This window comes from Parambassis ranga, chromosome 4 (assembly GCF_900634625.1).
Source record: "Parambassis ranga chromosome 4, fParRan2.1, whole genome shotgun sequence".
Lineage (NCBI taxonomy): Eukaryota > Metazoa > Chordata > Actinopteri > Ambassidae > Parambassis > Parambassis ranga.
Window position 1 is genome coordinate 14,453,584 of NC_041025.1, and position 14,846 is coordinate 14,468,429.

At 44.0% G+C, this 14,846-nt stretch overlaps 2 protein-coding genes across 2 annotated transcripts; both read right to left on the reverse strand.

Annotated features, from left to right (window-relative positions):
• Window positions 1-1,260: 1,260 nt before the first annotated feature.
• On the reverse strand, window positions 1,261-2,248 carry lim2.2 (lens intrinsic membrane protein 2.2). Its single transcript, XM_028404352.1, has 4 exons — window positions 2,071-2,248; window positions 1,734-1,874; window positions 1,475-1,609; window positions 1,261-1,331 (listed from the first exon to the last, which is right to left on the reverse strand). Exons 1-4 carry the CDS (start codon window positions 2,246-2,248, stop codon window positions 1,261-1,263), a joined length of 525 nt encoding a protein of 174 aa, XP_028260153.1.
• A 2,645-nt stretch (window positions 2,249-4,893) lies between these two features.
• LOC114434691 (WD repeat-containing protein 47-like) lies at window positions 4,894-13,862 on the reverse strand. The gene is made up of 16 exons (XM_028404031.1): window positions 13,753-13,862; window positions 12,098-12,277; window positions 11,903-11,986; window positions 11,346-11,430; window positions 10,841-11,149; window positions 8,929-9,368; window positions 7,758-7,854; window positions 6,943-7,115; window positions 6,596-6,853; window positions 6,432-6,507; window positions 6,179-6,336; window positions 5,896-6,065; window positions 5,655-5,825; window positions 5,449-5,580; window positions 5,152-5,370; window positions 4,894-5,063 (listed from the first exon to the last, which is right to left on the reverse strand). Exons 2-16 carry the CDS (start codon window positions 12,253-12,255, stop codon window positions 4,921-4,923), a joined length of 2,673 nt encoding a protein of 890 aa, XP_028259832.1. The 5' UTR covers window positions 12,256-12,277; window positions 13,753-13,862; the 3' UTR covers window positions 4,894-4,920.
• Between the last annotated feature and the right edge of the window lie 984 nt (window positions 13,863-14,846).

Sequence of the window (14,846 nt, forward strand, 5' to 3'; positions counted from 1 at the left end):
CATTGAGCTCACTTGACTTGGTTAATTGATACAAGTATACTGAACCCTTCCCCTAACCCCCTTCATTACCCCTTTTAATGTCACCATGCATATCCATACCACATGTCAATGATTTACCATTGCCATTGTTGTGGGAGCTCTTTGTGAAGAGGTGTAGCAAGTCCTTTCACTTTGCTGCATCCTCATTCATGAGAGTCATTAGAAGTTTTCTCTTTGTCATCATGCCATATACAGTGCTGTCAGTTCTTCTAGATCCCCCCCAGCAGGGGGCAGCACACACAATCACTGTCCTCAAGTCAAGAATCTAAGGCGAGGACAGTACTTGTGTGGTTTTGCACTATTCAAAGTGTTGTAAATAATTTTGTATCAGTTGTTAATGTCCTTAATTCAGCTATGGTCCTACATATATTTATTTGCATTCTGTGTGATTCAAAGTAGTCTCTGTGAGATGGCTTTGCTATTGTTGAAAATAAATCAAATGTTTTGAAGTAAATAACATTCTGTGTATCTGTTACTACACACAATTGGATGCTTGACTGAAGCACACTGAAAGTGGATAGAATTAAAACGGCACATACATCAGACCCACTGGTGTTTCTCAGTTAAAGCTACAAGCTAGTTAAGAATATATTGTTTAATAAAGATTAAGAGGATCTATGGCTGAACCAAATCCTGTGAGGGTCTAAACAAATTGAGGAAGCAGTGATGTGTAGTTGATAACAAAAGAACATGCTAACTGGACTTAGTTTCTTTAAATAAAATAAAGTCTACTGGTTTGTGTATGGCATGTAAGATGCTGTATAATATACCCATTGCTATCAATAGACCAAACTTCCCACCAATATCAAGAATTTACAACAGTATTAGACTATTAATAAATAGCTATTATATATAAAGTGGCAAGTAAATCCAGTTATAGGATCCTCTAGATTTACTGAAAGCAGATCTGCTTTACGAGACAAGCACCACAGCTGTGGTGTATTTTGCCTCCCTTATGTTGCACAAGAGCATCCTCTAGTGGACGTGTTCTGTAAAGGTTGCAGCACTGAAAAACCTATGTAAAGGTTGTTGAATACAGTTAACCAGAAAATGTACATTACATTTAAAAATAATAATAAAAACAAAAGATTGATGAGAATGAATCAAAGTTGCTGTGAAACAATAGAGGAATCTGTGATTGATTGATTCATTTATTTCATTCTAAGCAGAAGTGACATCCAATAGCAAAAGTGTTGAAGCTAATCAGTGTGTTTATGTCATTCAGCTGTCAGCGTTGTTGGAAGGAGCAGGTTCTGCTGTGGTCCGCTGGTAAGCACAGAGCTGAAACACACCTGAAAGAAGGCAAACAGATTTATATATATGGATAAATGGTAATTGATTTAATTACTTTGCAAGAAAATGTTCAGTGTTGTGTTGTCTTTATGCCATGTTGCAACATCTGCTTCTGTGTACACTCACTATGTACAATACAAACCTGCAGCAAATGCCAAGATGATGGCCACCCAGCCAATGATGTAGGACCAAGAGAAGCGCCAGTCCAGGAAGCGCTTGCCAAAGAAAGTGACTGTCACTCCAGTGTAAATTGCCAAAGCCAGCAGAGCAAGAAAACCTGAGGATAAACATAGAAGCACAGATATTTTGCACACTTCCTCCAGGTACCTTGTGTGATCCCCACACACACACAGACAGACAGTAGAGGAACATCATTTGTAACCATGACCTTCTTTGCTTACCTGACAGGACCAGGGCGATCCCGCCTGTGCGGACCCTCCTGTTTTTGGTGCCGTTAGTGAAGGCGCTCAGGCCGAGCACCACGCCAGCAAAGCAGCTCAGCACTGCCAGCAGCATGAAGGCCCGAGTGGCATCCCAGAAGGCTGGACAGAAAGAAAAGGTAAATACATAGAAAGATGCTAAACATACCCCAGGTTTAAACCACTCCTGATTCCCTCCTGGATTCTGTAAAAGTCTAGTTGCACACCAGAGTAGTGCCTCAAGATGCAACTAAATCTTCCACACTGGCCCTTTAATTTCCAAGAAAACTTGGTGCTACTTCTAAATTTCATAACTCACCTACAGTAATGGTGTGGGCGTGGCATTTGTGGTTGATGCAGAACCTCCAAAGCCCCTGATTGGCTGAGCTACCCGAGTATCGATACTGCATCCAGAAGTCCGTTGACGTAGAGACGATGAGAAGCACAAGGGCGGCCACACCACAGAGCGTCCCTCCTCCTGCTAAAGAGTACAGCATCGTGGAGAAGCCCGGGAAACCTCTGTCCTCCTAAACATGCAGCAACTAAGGTGTGACAAAACGGAAAAGGTTCAACAAGTAAACACAGAAATGAGTGACAGTGAGTTTCAGCCAAACACCTAATGACTAATATTCTACTGAATTGGTTAATAAATGGTTCAAAACTGAAGAGATCGTCCTCATGATGGGTTTGAACAAACAAAAAAATGCAGTTAAATTCCCACATCAGATAAGAAATCAAGTTATTCTTCTGTCAAATCACTCACAGCCAGCAAACCTCTTAACACAAACTGCTGTGTGACAATAGGCTTGCCTATCTGGCAGTTTGGCACCATTGTTCACCACTAATTCCCCTCCATACACCACAAACTAATCTTCCAAAACTGTGCAACTGAACTGTCAGCACTGTTGCTCTCTTGTCACCCAGCCAGCAAACCAGTAATTTCACACATTGACATCACTCACTGCAGCTCTTTAAAACAGCCCAAAGAAAGAATGAAAGAAAAAATTAAAGCATATCCAAAGCAAGACCACCTGGATCCTATAAGGTGTCTAATAACATGAACCAATATCCAATATCAGACCCAGTTCGGACGCTGCAAATATATTTCCTCCTTAAGGAGAAGCTGAAAAAAATTGCCTTCTCCAACTTGTTCATTTTAAGAAAATCCTTCCTGACAGCGCAGTAAATGCAGAGCCTCTGTGCACTTTTTTTTTGCCTGATACCTCTGCTTTGGCTGGTGTTTCTCTCCAGGGTCTCTGGTTGTGACAGTGTGCGTATGCTTTTTAAGCCCTGCACCACTGGCTCTCATTGTCCGACGCACAAAAGAGGGAATGATCGAGCGCAGCATGTGAGTGTTGGTAAATCCCACCTCTTGCTCTTTTCTCTGCAGTTACTTCCATCCATCCATCACCACACCCTCTCTAACCTCTTACACTTGGATCTATCCCTCTGATGTGATTTCTATTTATTTCTAATTAATCGTTCTTCTCTAAATTAGCTGATCACACTTGGCACCTAACACTAAGTCACACTCACAGTTCAGCTAAGCCAGCAGCATCATGTAAGCAAACATCAAATCATTTATATCATTTATGCATCAAAATATACACTAAAACACATTTATATTCTTTCTCATTTTAACTTTTATTCCAGTTTCGAAGTGTCCATTAAAATAATCTTTCTTTATCCAAAAGCAAGAACATGTGTTAGACAGCCACAGTTTGAACTCCAGTGACCCTTTGGCAGTTCCCTCATCGGTGACACAATTGTGCACAGGCATCATTTAAAAATCACACGAGTGAACAATGACACTGGATAGGCCATTATGAGCTACAGATAAGGTAAAGTATGATGCATAATATTGATGAGCCATGACATTCTCCCTCTCCCTCCCTCCCTCTCACACACACACACACACGCAGGTGCTCTGTGAAAGTGAAGACACAAGTTGACAGACCTCAGATTTTAAAGTCACAGTCAGCAGTCCTGCATCATTTCTGTCTCTAAAGTGCATCATCTCATATTAAAACTCATAATAAAAGTTCTCTCTGTCCCTGAAGGCAACAGCTACATGCATCATCATGAAATTATACTGTGATATGAAGAGCTGTGAATCACAGTCATCGTCACTTTGCCTGGAACTAAAAGTAGTTTTCTGTTAGACATATTTACAAATTCCATATTCGGGATGCACGATAATGAACTTTCAGCAACATGTCGATATTGCTCCAACTCCTTTTGTCTTATTTTGGTAGCAATATAAAAAAAAAATCAGGCCTTTTCTATAGTGAAATGTATTTATTAAATTGAGTAAATAAACCTGTAGTGGTGAAGGAATGGCATTGCAGAGCAACTATGCTAGCTGTTTCTGACACTAAATATCCTCTGCATTACACTCATACTTTCCCCACTAACCACCATGTTTGATGCATTCACTGACGGTGAGTTTTAGTCAGTATCAATATCTGCCAATATCGGCTGTCTTGCTGATTATATCTTGCATGCCTATTCAAACATCACGTTCTCTATTTAATAACAGAGACAAACTAATAAATGTGCACATATGTGGCTATTTTCTGCATTGCAGTTAAACTGTAAGAATTGAAGGCATATGAAAAAAATAAATAAATACATCTGTCAATCAATTCTAAAATATGCTACAAAAAGGCACATTATGATATGCATAACTAAACATTTTTCCTGCAGGTAGCAGTGCTTGAATGAATGTCATGTTCCAACTCTTTTGAATCATTTTTTTTTGGCTGACAAAACTGTTAATGCAAAAAGTGTGCTTGGAGCAGACTACCTCACGCCTTTCAATGTAGGAATTATCAGCCATCCATATGCTGCAGTTACACGTCCATTATTTAATCTGTATTCTCTACCTATCGGAGCCACAAGCAGAAAGGTATTAGGCGAACACAGAGACGATATATTTAAATTAACGTGAGTATTTTTGTGTTATCGACCTTTAATTACACTCAAACTGTGAAGCCAAATGTCATCATTTCACACACGCACACTTTAAACGGTGCAACATAAAAACAGCTTGATGCTCACGATATGTATGCAGACCACTACACATACACACGCTCTCTTGTTTTTTTGGACACCCTGCTTTTGTGCTCACTGCTGCCCCTGTTGGTAGACACTGGGTTTTTTTTTTTTTTTAGTGTCCTGGAGCCCAAAGTACTACGGTCCGATCCGCAGACGAGGAGAGGAATATGCGGTCGTGAGGGTGCCACCTACACTGGATCACCTTGTCCCAGTGCTCCCCTGCCACAGTCTGAGGGAGGGCTTTGGTCAGGTCACCTAGGGTCAGAGACTCTCAGAAGTCAGCGGGACTTGAATAAAAGTGAATGTAGTTCATTTTTGTGTGCAGTATGAGCTGTTCAGGTACCTTGAAGGTCACTGATGATGATCCTGTTGTCATAGGAACCGGTGAGGAGATGATGGGCTCCGGGTGAGAAGCGCACAGAGCGGATGTCGCTGCTGTGGGGCCGGTACGTCTGGACAATGCGTCCTCCTCTGATGTCATACAACATGCAGGTACTGTCCTCCTGACCGGTGGCCAGCAGGCGGCCGCTGGGATCCACTGCCACTGAAGCAACTGCACTTCCTGTAAAAGGGAGAGAAAGGTTTTCAGTGCGGTTTCTGCATTATCTTTTCAGCAATATATTCAATTGATGTGACTCACCTGAGCCGTGCAGAGTCGTGCCCACCACCCGAACGCAGCTGGGCACCCGAAGGTCCCAGAAGCGGACCGTCTTGTCCTGTGATCCCGACGCGATCATCCACCCTCCCCATGTGTACAGAGTCAGAATGTGACCTGTTCAAACCAAAGTCCCATTAAAACATGATCAGTTGTTTAGCATAGCTGCTGCAGGTGTGGAGCTGACGTACCCGTGTGTCCACTCAGCGCGTGGAGACCCTGTCCTCTCTGACAGTCTGTGGTGTATATGTTGCAGTCACCAGCCCCTGCACTGATCAGGATTGATCCTCCGCTCTCGGGTCCTTCCATGAAGGCCAGGTCCCTGATGGTGCCATCGTGCATGCTGAACTCCAGGTCTGGACCTGAAAGAGAAATGTACAAATTCAGCTAAGTAACATGAGAAACATGACTGTGCTGTGTTTCCTGCTTTACCTGTGGCGTTGCAGGTGTCTGCATTGAAAGGCAAGACTTTGACATATTTATCATTGGAGCCTGTAGCCAGCAGTTGTCCACAGTGGCTCCAGGCCACACAGTAGATAGAGCCCTTGTGATGTTTGTTCCGTCTGAAGCGGACTGCCGGCTGCTTGACTGCACCAGAAGCGCTAAAGACGCAAACAAATAGCACAGACAGATAAAAAAGTGGGCATGATTTCTGAACTACAAACAGGAAAGGGTATTGTTCGTGGTGTTGTTGGCCCCTGTAAAAGGCTCCTACCTGGGGGTCAGTGTTTCCGGGTATGCACAGACTCTCAGTGTTTTTGCGTTGGAGCCGACAGCGTAGAGCGCCCCAGAGGGATGGAAGGCCACGGCACGCACCGCCTGTGTGTCCTCGAGCTGGCTCACTTTGACAAACTGTGTTTTGGACTTTCCAGGCTGTGCAAGATCAGAAAGAAAACACACTTAACAGTGTGTTGTAACTACACTGCTATATTAGACTGACAGAGGCCTGCTGATCCTGTTGGCTATACCTCATGTGTGTTACGTGCCGTAGAGCAGCCAGAATCATCTTGTCTTGTGGGTCCTGATGCTCTGATTCTTTCAGCACTGGTAATCACAGCAATCAATACAAAAACAGTAAACTAAAACGGCAGTAAACTCTTTGTGATGTTTTGGACATTCAGCAGGCTCTTACCTCTGACTGGTAGGAACTGGGGACTCGCTGAGCGAAGGCATGCCATGGCCCTCAGACTTTAACGGGGTGCTGCTGAGAACCCCACCTGGCTTGTCCTTCTGGGGCCCTTTATCTGGGGCGTGACGGGTGTTGGGCATGCTGGGGCTACAGGTGCTGTTGTTGCCCTTCAGTCCATTCAGCTGCTGGCCAAGATGAGTCATCACTTCATCCCCACGGTGGTCGATCCCCACGTTCATCTCCTCCAGCTTCTGAATGGATCTGGACAAAGAAAGCATCTGTATGTAGCACCAAGGCAAGTTTTAAGTCATCAATGTGTGCTGAATCTTGTTAGCACAACTTCCTCACACCTGCTGAGGAACGTCTCTGTGAGGTTGTGCTGGGCTCCGTCCTGCGGTTTCACGCCGCCCTCCAGCAGCATCTGTTGGTAAAGCTGCCGCTGCTGCTGCTTCTGTTCCAGATGCTGCTGCACGCGGAGACGTTGCCTGTAGTACTCCTGGATGTGCTCTGTGGAGTCACGACGCTGGACGCGCAAACACAGATGGTGAGTCGGCATAAGCAAATAAAACACTGTAGAAATCTCTGAAATAGCATTACAGTAGTTTTACACAGACACACACACAATTATACCACACAAAACTTTTCACAATCCACTACTGACAACTCTTCAGCTCCCAAGGCCTCATCCTCCATCATCAATCCCATAAAAAAGTTTTCAAGGACCTCATCATATCTATCCAGTCTACAGTATATTCAGCTTAATACACCCCCCCACACACTCACACTAAACAATCTAATCTCAGGCTATTTTGCTCTTCTAGATGGGTCCCAGGATGCATAAAGATGAGCGATGAGAGAAGCAGCAGGGGCCATCTTGGGTGTGACGGCACATCAAACCAGACGATGTGTCCATGATCTCCACCCCTCTCATGCAGAGGTGTGGTAGAGAATTTAGGTAGGATTTATGGGGTAGTATAGATATAAAGACCAGACAGTTCAGGAGTTCAAGGGGAATTCATTCTACATCTCTTACATCTGGAGCATTGACTTCAGAGGGAAGGCAAACTAAAAACCAAGACTCTCTTCCTATCACTTCATATCATTAATCTAGCAAATGTTTAAGATCAACACACACACACAACCTCAGCTCTGCAGGTCAGATTACCTCATGTGATTCTGTGCTGCAGGGGGGCCCACCATCTTTGCCTGGAGTCAGAGGGGTACGTGTGGTGTTGGGTCCATCCAGACCTTGTGGGTGCTTTCTGCAGTAGAAAAAAACATGGTGTATACAGGCAAAATCAACAACTATAACTGAATTCTTATAAAGTAGGAAGTAAAATAAACAGCAAAAAAACCCCAAAAAAACAAGTAAATCAAAGAACCCTTTTTTTGCATATTGCTTTACTTTAATGTGTTGCATATCTGCTGTTAACAAGAGAGCTAAGTGATCTCCCTTTACACATACTACTTGATTCCAGCAGGTGGAGCCAGATATAATCTGCAATAATTTGCAATAATGTTGTAACTCTCACCTTGAGGAGCTGTTTAAATTTAAAGTGGCTAAAATGAAATATTTATTTTAATAAATCTTAAGTTACTAGCACCTTATTAAGATACCAAATGTTAATTAAGTGCATGAAGATATGATATAAATGACAGTATCTCACATTGTAGTGATTGGAATGAGGCTTATGTGCAGAATTATAACACACATTTCATTATCCAGCCTGTCATTTTTTAGCAGGTGGAGGTAATGTTGAAGTCAGCAGGTGACTGGATATTTTTCATAAATTAAGAAAGGACCAGTTTTTATAACATCTATGTTATGTCATCAGATCCTATCAAAGGAAGGTCGTCAGCACTGTGCTGGAAAGATGACACCAAAAGACGTGACTTGGAAATACTTGTCCTGCTGAGGATGGATCCTTCATCTACCTAACCTAATGTGACTTTTATTAATAGTATTATTATTAGTATCAGGCTTCTTCTGTTTATGAGTCACGAGGTGAAGGTTTTAGCTTATATGAAATCATTAAGACTTAAGCTCCACTATAATGTGCTTTGTGCAGTACTGTTGACAGACGGAGAGGTATGCCGCTGTTAAGGTGGAGCTAATGGGATTAATGGAGCTATACATAGTCAAACAACAGGATCTACCACTGGGTTTAAGGTTACAAATGCTACAGAGACAGCTGGACAAAAGGCCTGCAGCACGTGTTTTATATTGTTATAATGTCTACAGCCATCTACTTTGAAATTGACAAAATAAAATACATCCTATATCTGTCTCTACATTTCATCCACTACTTTCTACTTACTCTATTTCAGATCCTCACCTCTCAGGTGAATCATCCTGCTGATGCACGTTATTCTCCACAAGGCTCCGACTGAGAGCGGACTTCATGTTGGCCTCCATACCTCTCTTGTCCTGTGCTGCAAGACCGTGGGACAGGCCGTCCAGAGCTGGATTGAGAGACCTAGACATGTATGTGTCGGCCGAATGAGGCCTCTGGCGAAAAGGCGAGGTCGGGCAGGGCGACAGGCGGTTGATTAAAGGAGTGAGGAGGTCAGCATGGCCGGCCTTGCTGGGCTTCACCAGCCGTTCCACGTGGATGTTGAGGGTCTTTTGCTCGAAGGCGCACGAGAAGGCACCTGATGAGAGGTTCTGCAGCCAGGAGAGCAGCGACAAATCCAGCTCATCGCAGCCGTTCCCACATAGAACATCCACGCCGAGCAACACCTCGCTCTCTGTGATCGCTTCTCCTGTGGCTTTACTCTGGAAAAACAGACTGCAAACCTCAAATCTCAAATCTCAAGTCCATCTCAAACCCCAGTATATACCAGCAGTACAGCGGCAGCCGGTGACCACCAAAACTGTACGGAGGTGGACACCGGAAGCCCTGGAGACCCTGCAGGGATGTTTTGAGGTGACTGACTGGGATGTGTTCTGTGACACCCATGGTGAGGATGTAGACACACTCACAGACTGTATCACAGAATATGTTAATTTTTGTACAGATTCTCTAATCCCCACCAGGTCAATACGCTGCTTTCCAAACAATAAACCATGGGTGACAAAGGACATCAAGGCATCACTCAACAGAAAGAAGACAGCCTTCTTGAGTGGAGACAGAGAGGAGATGAGGAGGGCCCAGGCAGAGGTGAAGGAGAAGATTGGAGAGGGCAAGGAGAGCTACAGGAGGAAGCTGGAGAGCCAACTTGCCCGGAACAACTTGAGGGAGGTATGGAGTGGCATGCGAACCATCACCGGCCACAATAGGATCTCTGACCAGCTGATGGATGGAGATCTGCAGGAGGCCAACCAGCTGAACCTGTTTTTCAACAGGTTTGATAGTCCACTCCCTGACCACCCTTCCCCTCCCCCTCCCTGTGATGCACCATTAACACCTGTCTATAACAACAATGTACCTCCTCCTCCTCCCCCTCCCCCTAACCATACTAACCAGTCTCACCTCCCAATCAATAACATCACCCTGCCCCCCTTACCCCACCTTCCATTAACATCTTCTACGCTGTAGTGTGCTGGGGCAGCAGGATGAAGACGGCCGACACCAACAGACTCAACAAGCTCATTAGGAAGGCTGGCTCGGTATTGGGAGTGGAGCTGGAGTCTGTGGTGGAGGTGACAGAGAGGAGGATACTGAGGAAACTCCTCAGTATTCGTAACAACACGTCTCACCCCCTGCACGACACACTGCTGTCCTACAGGAGCACATTCAGCGGCAGACTGAGACTACCGAGGAGCAGCACAGAACGCCACAGGAGGTCCTTCCTGCCAGTGGCCATCAGACTGTATAACTCCTCCCCTTTCTGTAGGGAGAAGCGCTAGATAATCATGTCAGGCATCACTGTCATTCCCTCCACTTGTCTATATTTATGCTTACTTAGCACCTTACATCTCCATATTGTATCCATGTATCATATATTGTGCTCATACTGCGTACTGTACTCTTATTTTGGATTATAGTGACACTTATACGCTTATACTCTGTACTTAACGGCATGTAATGTAACTTGATACCTCTGGCACAAGAATTTCCTTCGGGATTAATAAAGTTTTATCTTATCTTATCTTATCTTATCAATCAGACTTCCTATGCTTTAAAGCTGGTTCTTTAAGAAACCAAACATTTGCTCTAACCAACAGGAAACAATGGGATTAAAGAAGCCTTCCAATAAATTGTAAAGTATATCAGCAGGTCTGTGTAATGGTAACCCATTTATTACCTGACAGAACTCGACACAGCACTCATAAAGGATCCCTTTGATGAGCAGCTGGAAGAGTCGGTTCCCGCTCGCTCTGAAGCCTGCCTCACTCAGCTTCCTGTCCGCTGGGATGAACTCGGCTACCATAGCGCAGGCTTCCTCGAAGCAGTGGACGCGTGCTGTGCTTGGGTTCCAGTCTTTGAACTCTGCGTGGTGGGTGAGGCGAGGCAGCGTGAGGAGGAGGCACAGCTTGCTGTAGTCGTCTTTGGATGGGCAGAACTCCTCCAGAGTGTGGAGGCACTTGACTGCCTCCTGCATGGTGAGCTCCAGCTGTAGATGAACAGAGGGCTGGTGAGCCTGCTACTCTGATTGTTAGGAGGTCAGCTGATAAATCTGCAGCCCAACAATGTGAATTTTATGATGATGATTTGTGTAACAGAACAGAAGTCCCACAGTGTAGATTTAAATCACAGACTTCTATGAGCATCTCTGCCAAAGCTAAACACATTCGTGTGTATGTACATACATTCTGAGGGTCTTCAGCAGCCGACATGGCGTTATTTACACACAGAGCTTCCAGAAACTTCTGCTTCAGAATGATGTAACGAAACCTGGCAACACAAAGCATTAGGAAACTGTTGATTAACCCTCACTGAAGTTAACAATTACTGTATTGTTCTGGATATATGGCATGTAAAAATCTAGATCCTGAAAATGAGACGACCCTGTTTGTTCTGATGTATTTCCAATTTTAAAAATTATATATTGTCATCTATTAGGAACAATACGGTAGTCAGAAGTTGGATTTGTGCAGAGTGGTTGGTAACAGAAAGGAAGCCAAGGATGTCAGTAATATGACATAATCATACCACTACAGTACTGAGACTTGACCTATTTTTGGTTCCTACCAGCCTTCCACTCTGCTGTAGTGGCAAATCCAGCCTGGAGACCAAGGCCTGGAGACCAAGGCATTATTAACAGTATTATTATTATATTATTAGTTTTAGGCTTCTTTGTGATGCTATACAACAAATCTGCTACTCTTTGAACAAGTGCTGCAATATGTACCATGAGTTCTCTCACCTTTTTTTGTCAAACTTGTCCATCCCTTCTAAAGGCTGAATGAACTGCATCACCTCCTCCCACTGGCCATCCAGAATGAGCTGCCTGTTGAAAATGTAAGAATTCCATTAAAAACCTTCACACTATCACGGAGTTCCAGTCAGTCCAGTGATGTAAACACACACCTCCTATGTCACGGTCAGTGTGTTCTCATACCTTAGGAAGAGCATGTCATCGGAGTACAGCCCGTTGATGATGCCGCTCTCCTTCTCTAAGGCCAGCATGCTGATGTGCAGCTTCCTGGAGTTGAGGAAGTCCAGCATCAGCTTGATCACCTCCGCCTCCTTGATATTTATCGTCTCCTCGGCTGTCATGGTTTCAGGTCTGTGTCGGCAGCTTATACAGTTGGAGACAAAATTCTTAGCCCCCTAAGAAAATGTCATTCTTTAGTAAATATTTATCCTGTTCTGTTTTAATAAAGCAAAGATACTTTAACACATTTTTCAAAACATGCTCATGAGTCATGACGGACCTCTCTTATAAAAGTCAATTGTGTATCCTTTCTGTTTGATAACAGCCTGGAGTCGCTTGGTGTGAGTTTCAACTTATTTGAGGCACATCTCCTGAGGGATCCGAGCCCATTCTTCTTTAGGCGAATGTCTCAAGCTTTTCCAGATTTGAAGGTCTCCTGGCATGGACCCTGCTCAGTACACTCCATAGATCTGACAGGTATGACTGTCAGAAGTGCTGTGTAGCAGTTATAGTTAATCATGCTGTTATTGGCAGGCTCCTAAACTTCTCACGTAGTCTGTCAGGGGGGAAAAGGATTGTCCATAACATTTGAACCAATGACGAGTAAGTACACTGACATGTTAACCCGCGATAGCCTATATAAAGTAAGTGAATAGTCAGACGCGATGTTCTCGAAGCAGGAAAGTGTTCGCGTTTAAGGATCTAAAGGGGGTTGTAACAAAAGCAAAGTTGTGATGGCTGGATTACTACAGACTTGCATGTTTTATGACATACCAGTGACTTAAGGAAGGACAATAGCTGAGACGGTCACAGGCTCAAGCCTTTGTGTGAGCATTCTAGCTGGACCATGGAGCAATAGGACAACTTCAATAAATTATGAATGTTTCACATTATGCATGGATGGACAGATTGGAAGAATATTCCAGGTCATGTTCTGCTGGATCTTGGTATTCATGTGCATGAAACCTACAGGGTTCATCATGTTCACCTCTCCAAGTATTGTTAAATGTTGACAAATGACAGCACAGTGCTGTCCATTGTTTTACACACTGAGGAACATTATTACCATGGAGACATCTGGTGTCTTTTGCTCATCTGATTTAACAATCTTAATCTTAATACAAAAACACACTTTACAACCTATGTGTCCCATCTATGACACCACATGCGCACAAATGTTGTGTGATACAGCATCCAAAGGATGTAGCTGTGCAGGTTGGCCTCTAAATGGTTAACAGCAGCAGCAGCAGCAGCAGCATGCAGCTACACATGAAGGCGGTCTTCGTTATGGTGCACCCGACCTGTGTCGGTGCAAAGCGAACAACAGAGGCCGAGGGAGCGGTGGTGGCTCCGGGCGGAGGAGCAGGCGCTGACACCGCCCTGTTTCACCATCACCACCACTGCACACACAAAACAACACTCCGGGATGTGACAGCAGGTCTGCGGCCCGAGACGTGCCAGCATCAGCACTTTATCTGCGCCCAGACACACCTTAAGCGATTTAACTTAACACAACCTACCAAGGAGCGCTGATAAAACAGCACCGTGCCGTTCATTCTTTTTGTCTCAGACACCGCAGGCTGAAAACACGCCACCATGAATCCGTGCCAACTCCTCACCTGTCTGTCAGTGTGCGCCAACGACGCGCCGCATTAAACAGCCGCTCCGCTCCAGATGTACGCAGCGTCCACGGAGGAGAGAGTGCGTGGATGTTTTAAATCCCTTTCACCACAAAGCTCTTAGTTCTTCTTTTTTTTTGTACATAGCTCGCGGTTGCCATGCGGACGCAGCCGCAAACCACCAATCAAGTGTGAAGGTGACGCCCCGCGTGGTCGCAGTGACGACACGGACGTGGAAACTTTATCAGTGTAGTGACAATTTTGCTCGCAGTGTCTAAATACCACAATACTAATAATATTAAACTTAACATAAATAAAGAAAACTAATTAGTGTCATTTTATCTTAGAAGAAACAAATCCACACCACGTGACCAAACCTATGAGGACACCTTGTACAGTTGATCTGTTGTCTATTATATCTTTATATATATATATATATATATATATATATATATATTTATTTATTATATTTCACAATATTCTTATTTCTCATCTCACCATCAGCCAAACCCCTTTCCAGATAGTTTTATGTTTATCCCCTGAGTGCTGACACCAGTGCTGGATGAGGTTGTAAAAAACATCTGTGGGTCTTAGTATTAGATAAAAAATGGACCATGAACGAACAAAAGCGTATATTTTTTTACAACTTTGGCATTATTTATTTTGTGAAATTAAGCCCAAAAAACATGTGAGTAACACTAAGCAGCAGATTCCTACACTGCCATTGAGGGAAGCTGAGCTGCAGCAGGTGCTGCCAATCATCAGTCCTTGATGAACTGATCACCAGCAGCCGTGCAGAGATTTTGGCAGTTTGCTGCTCTGGAGTGTCAATTGGAAAAGGAGAATGGTTCTACAAACCATTTCCAAATAATTAGGATATATATATATATATATATATATATATATATATATGTGTGTGTGTGTGTGTGTGTTAAGAAAGACTGGAAAGCATTCAAGGTGGATGTCAATCTGTCCAGGAGCAGACCTCGCAGCATCTGAACAAACCACAACACTCCTGCTGGGACATTGTTCTATGGACAGATGAGACCGAAGTGGAGTTGATTGGCTTTAATTCTCACCATCACTTCTGGTGA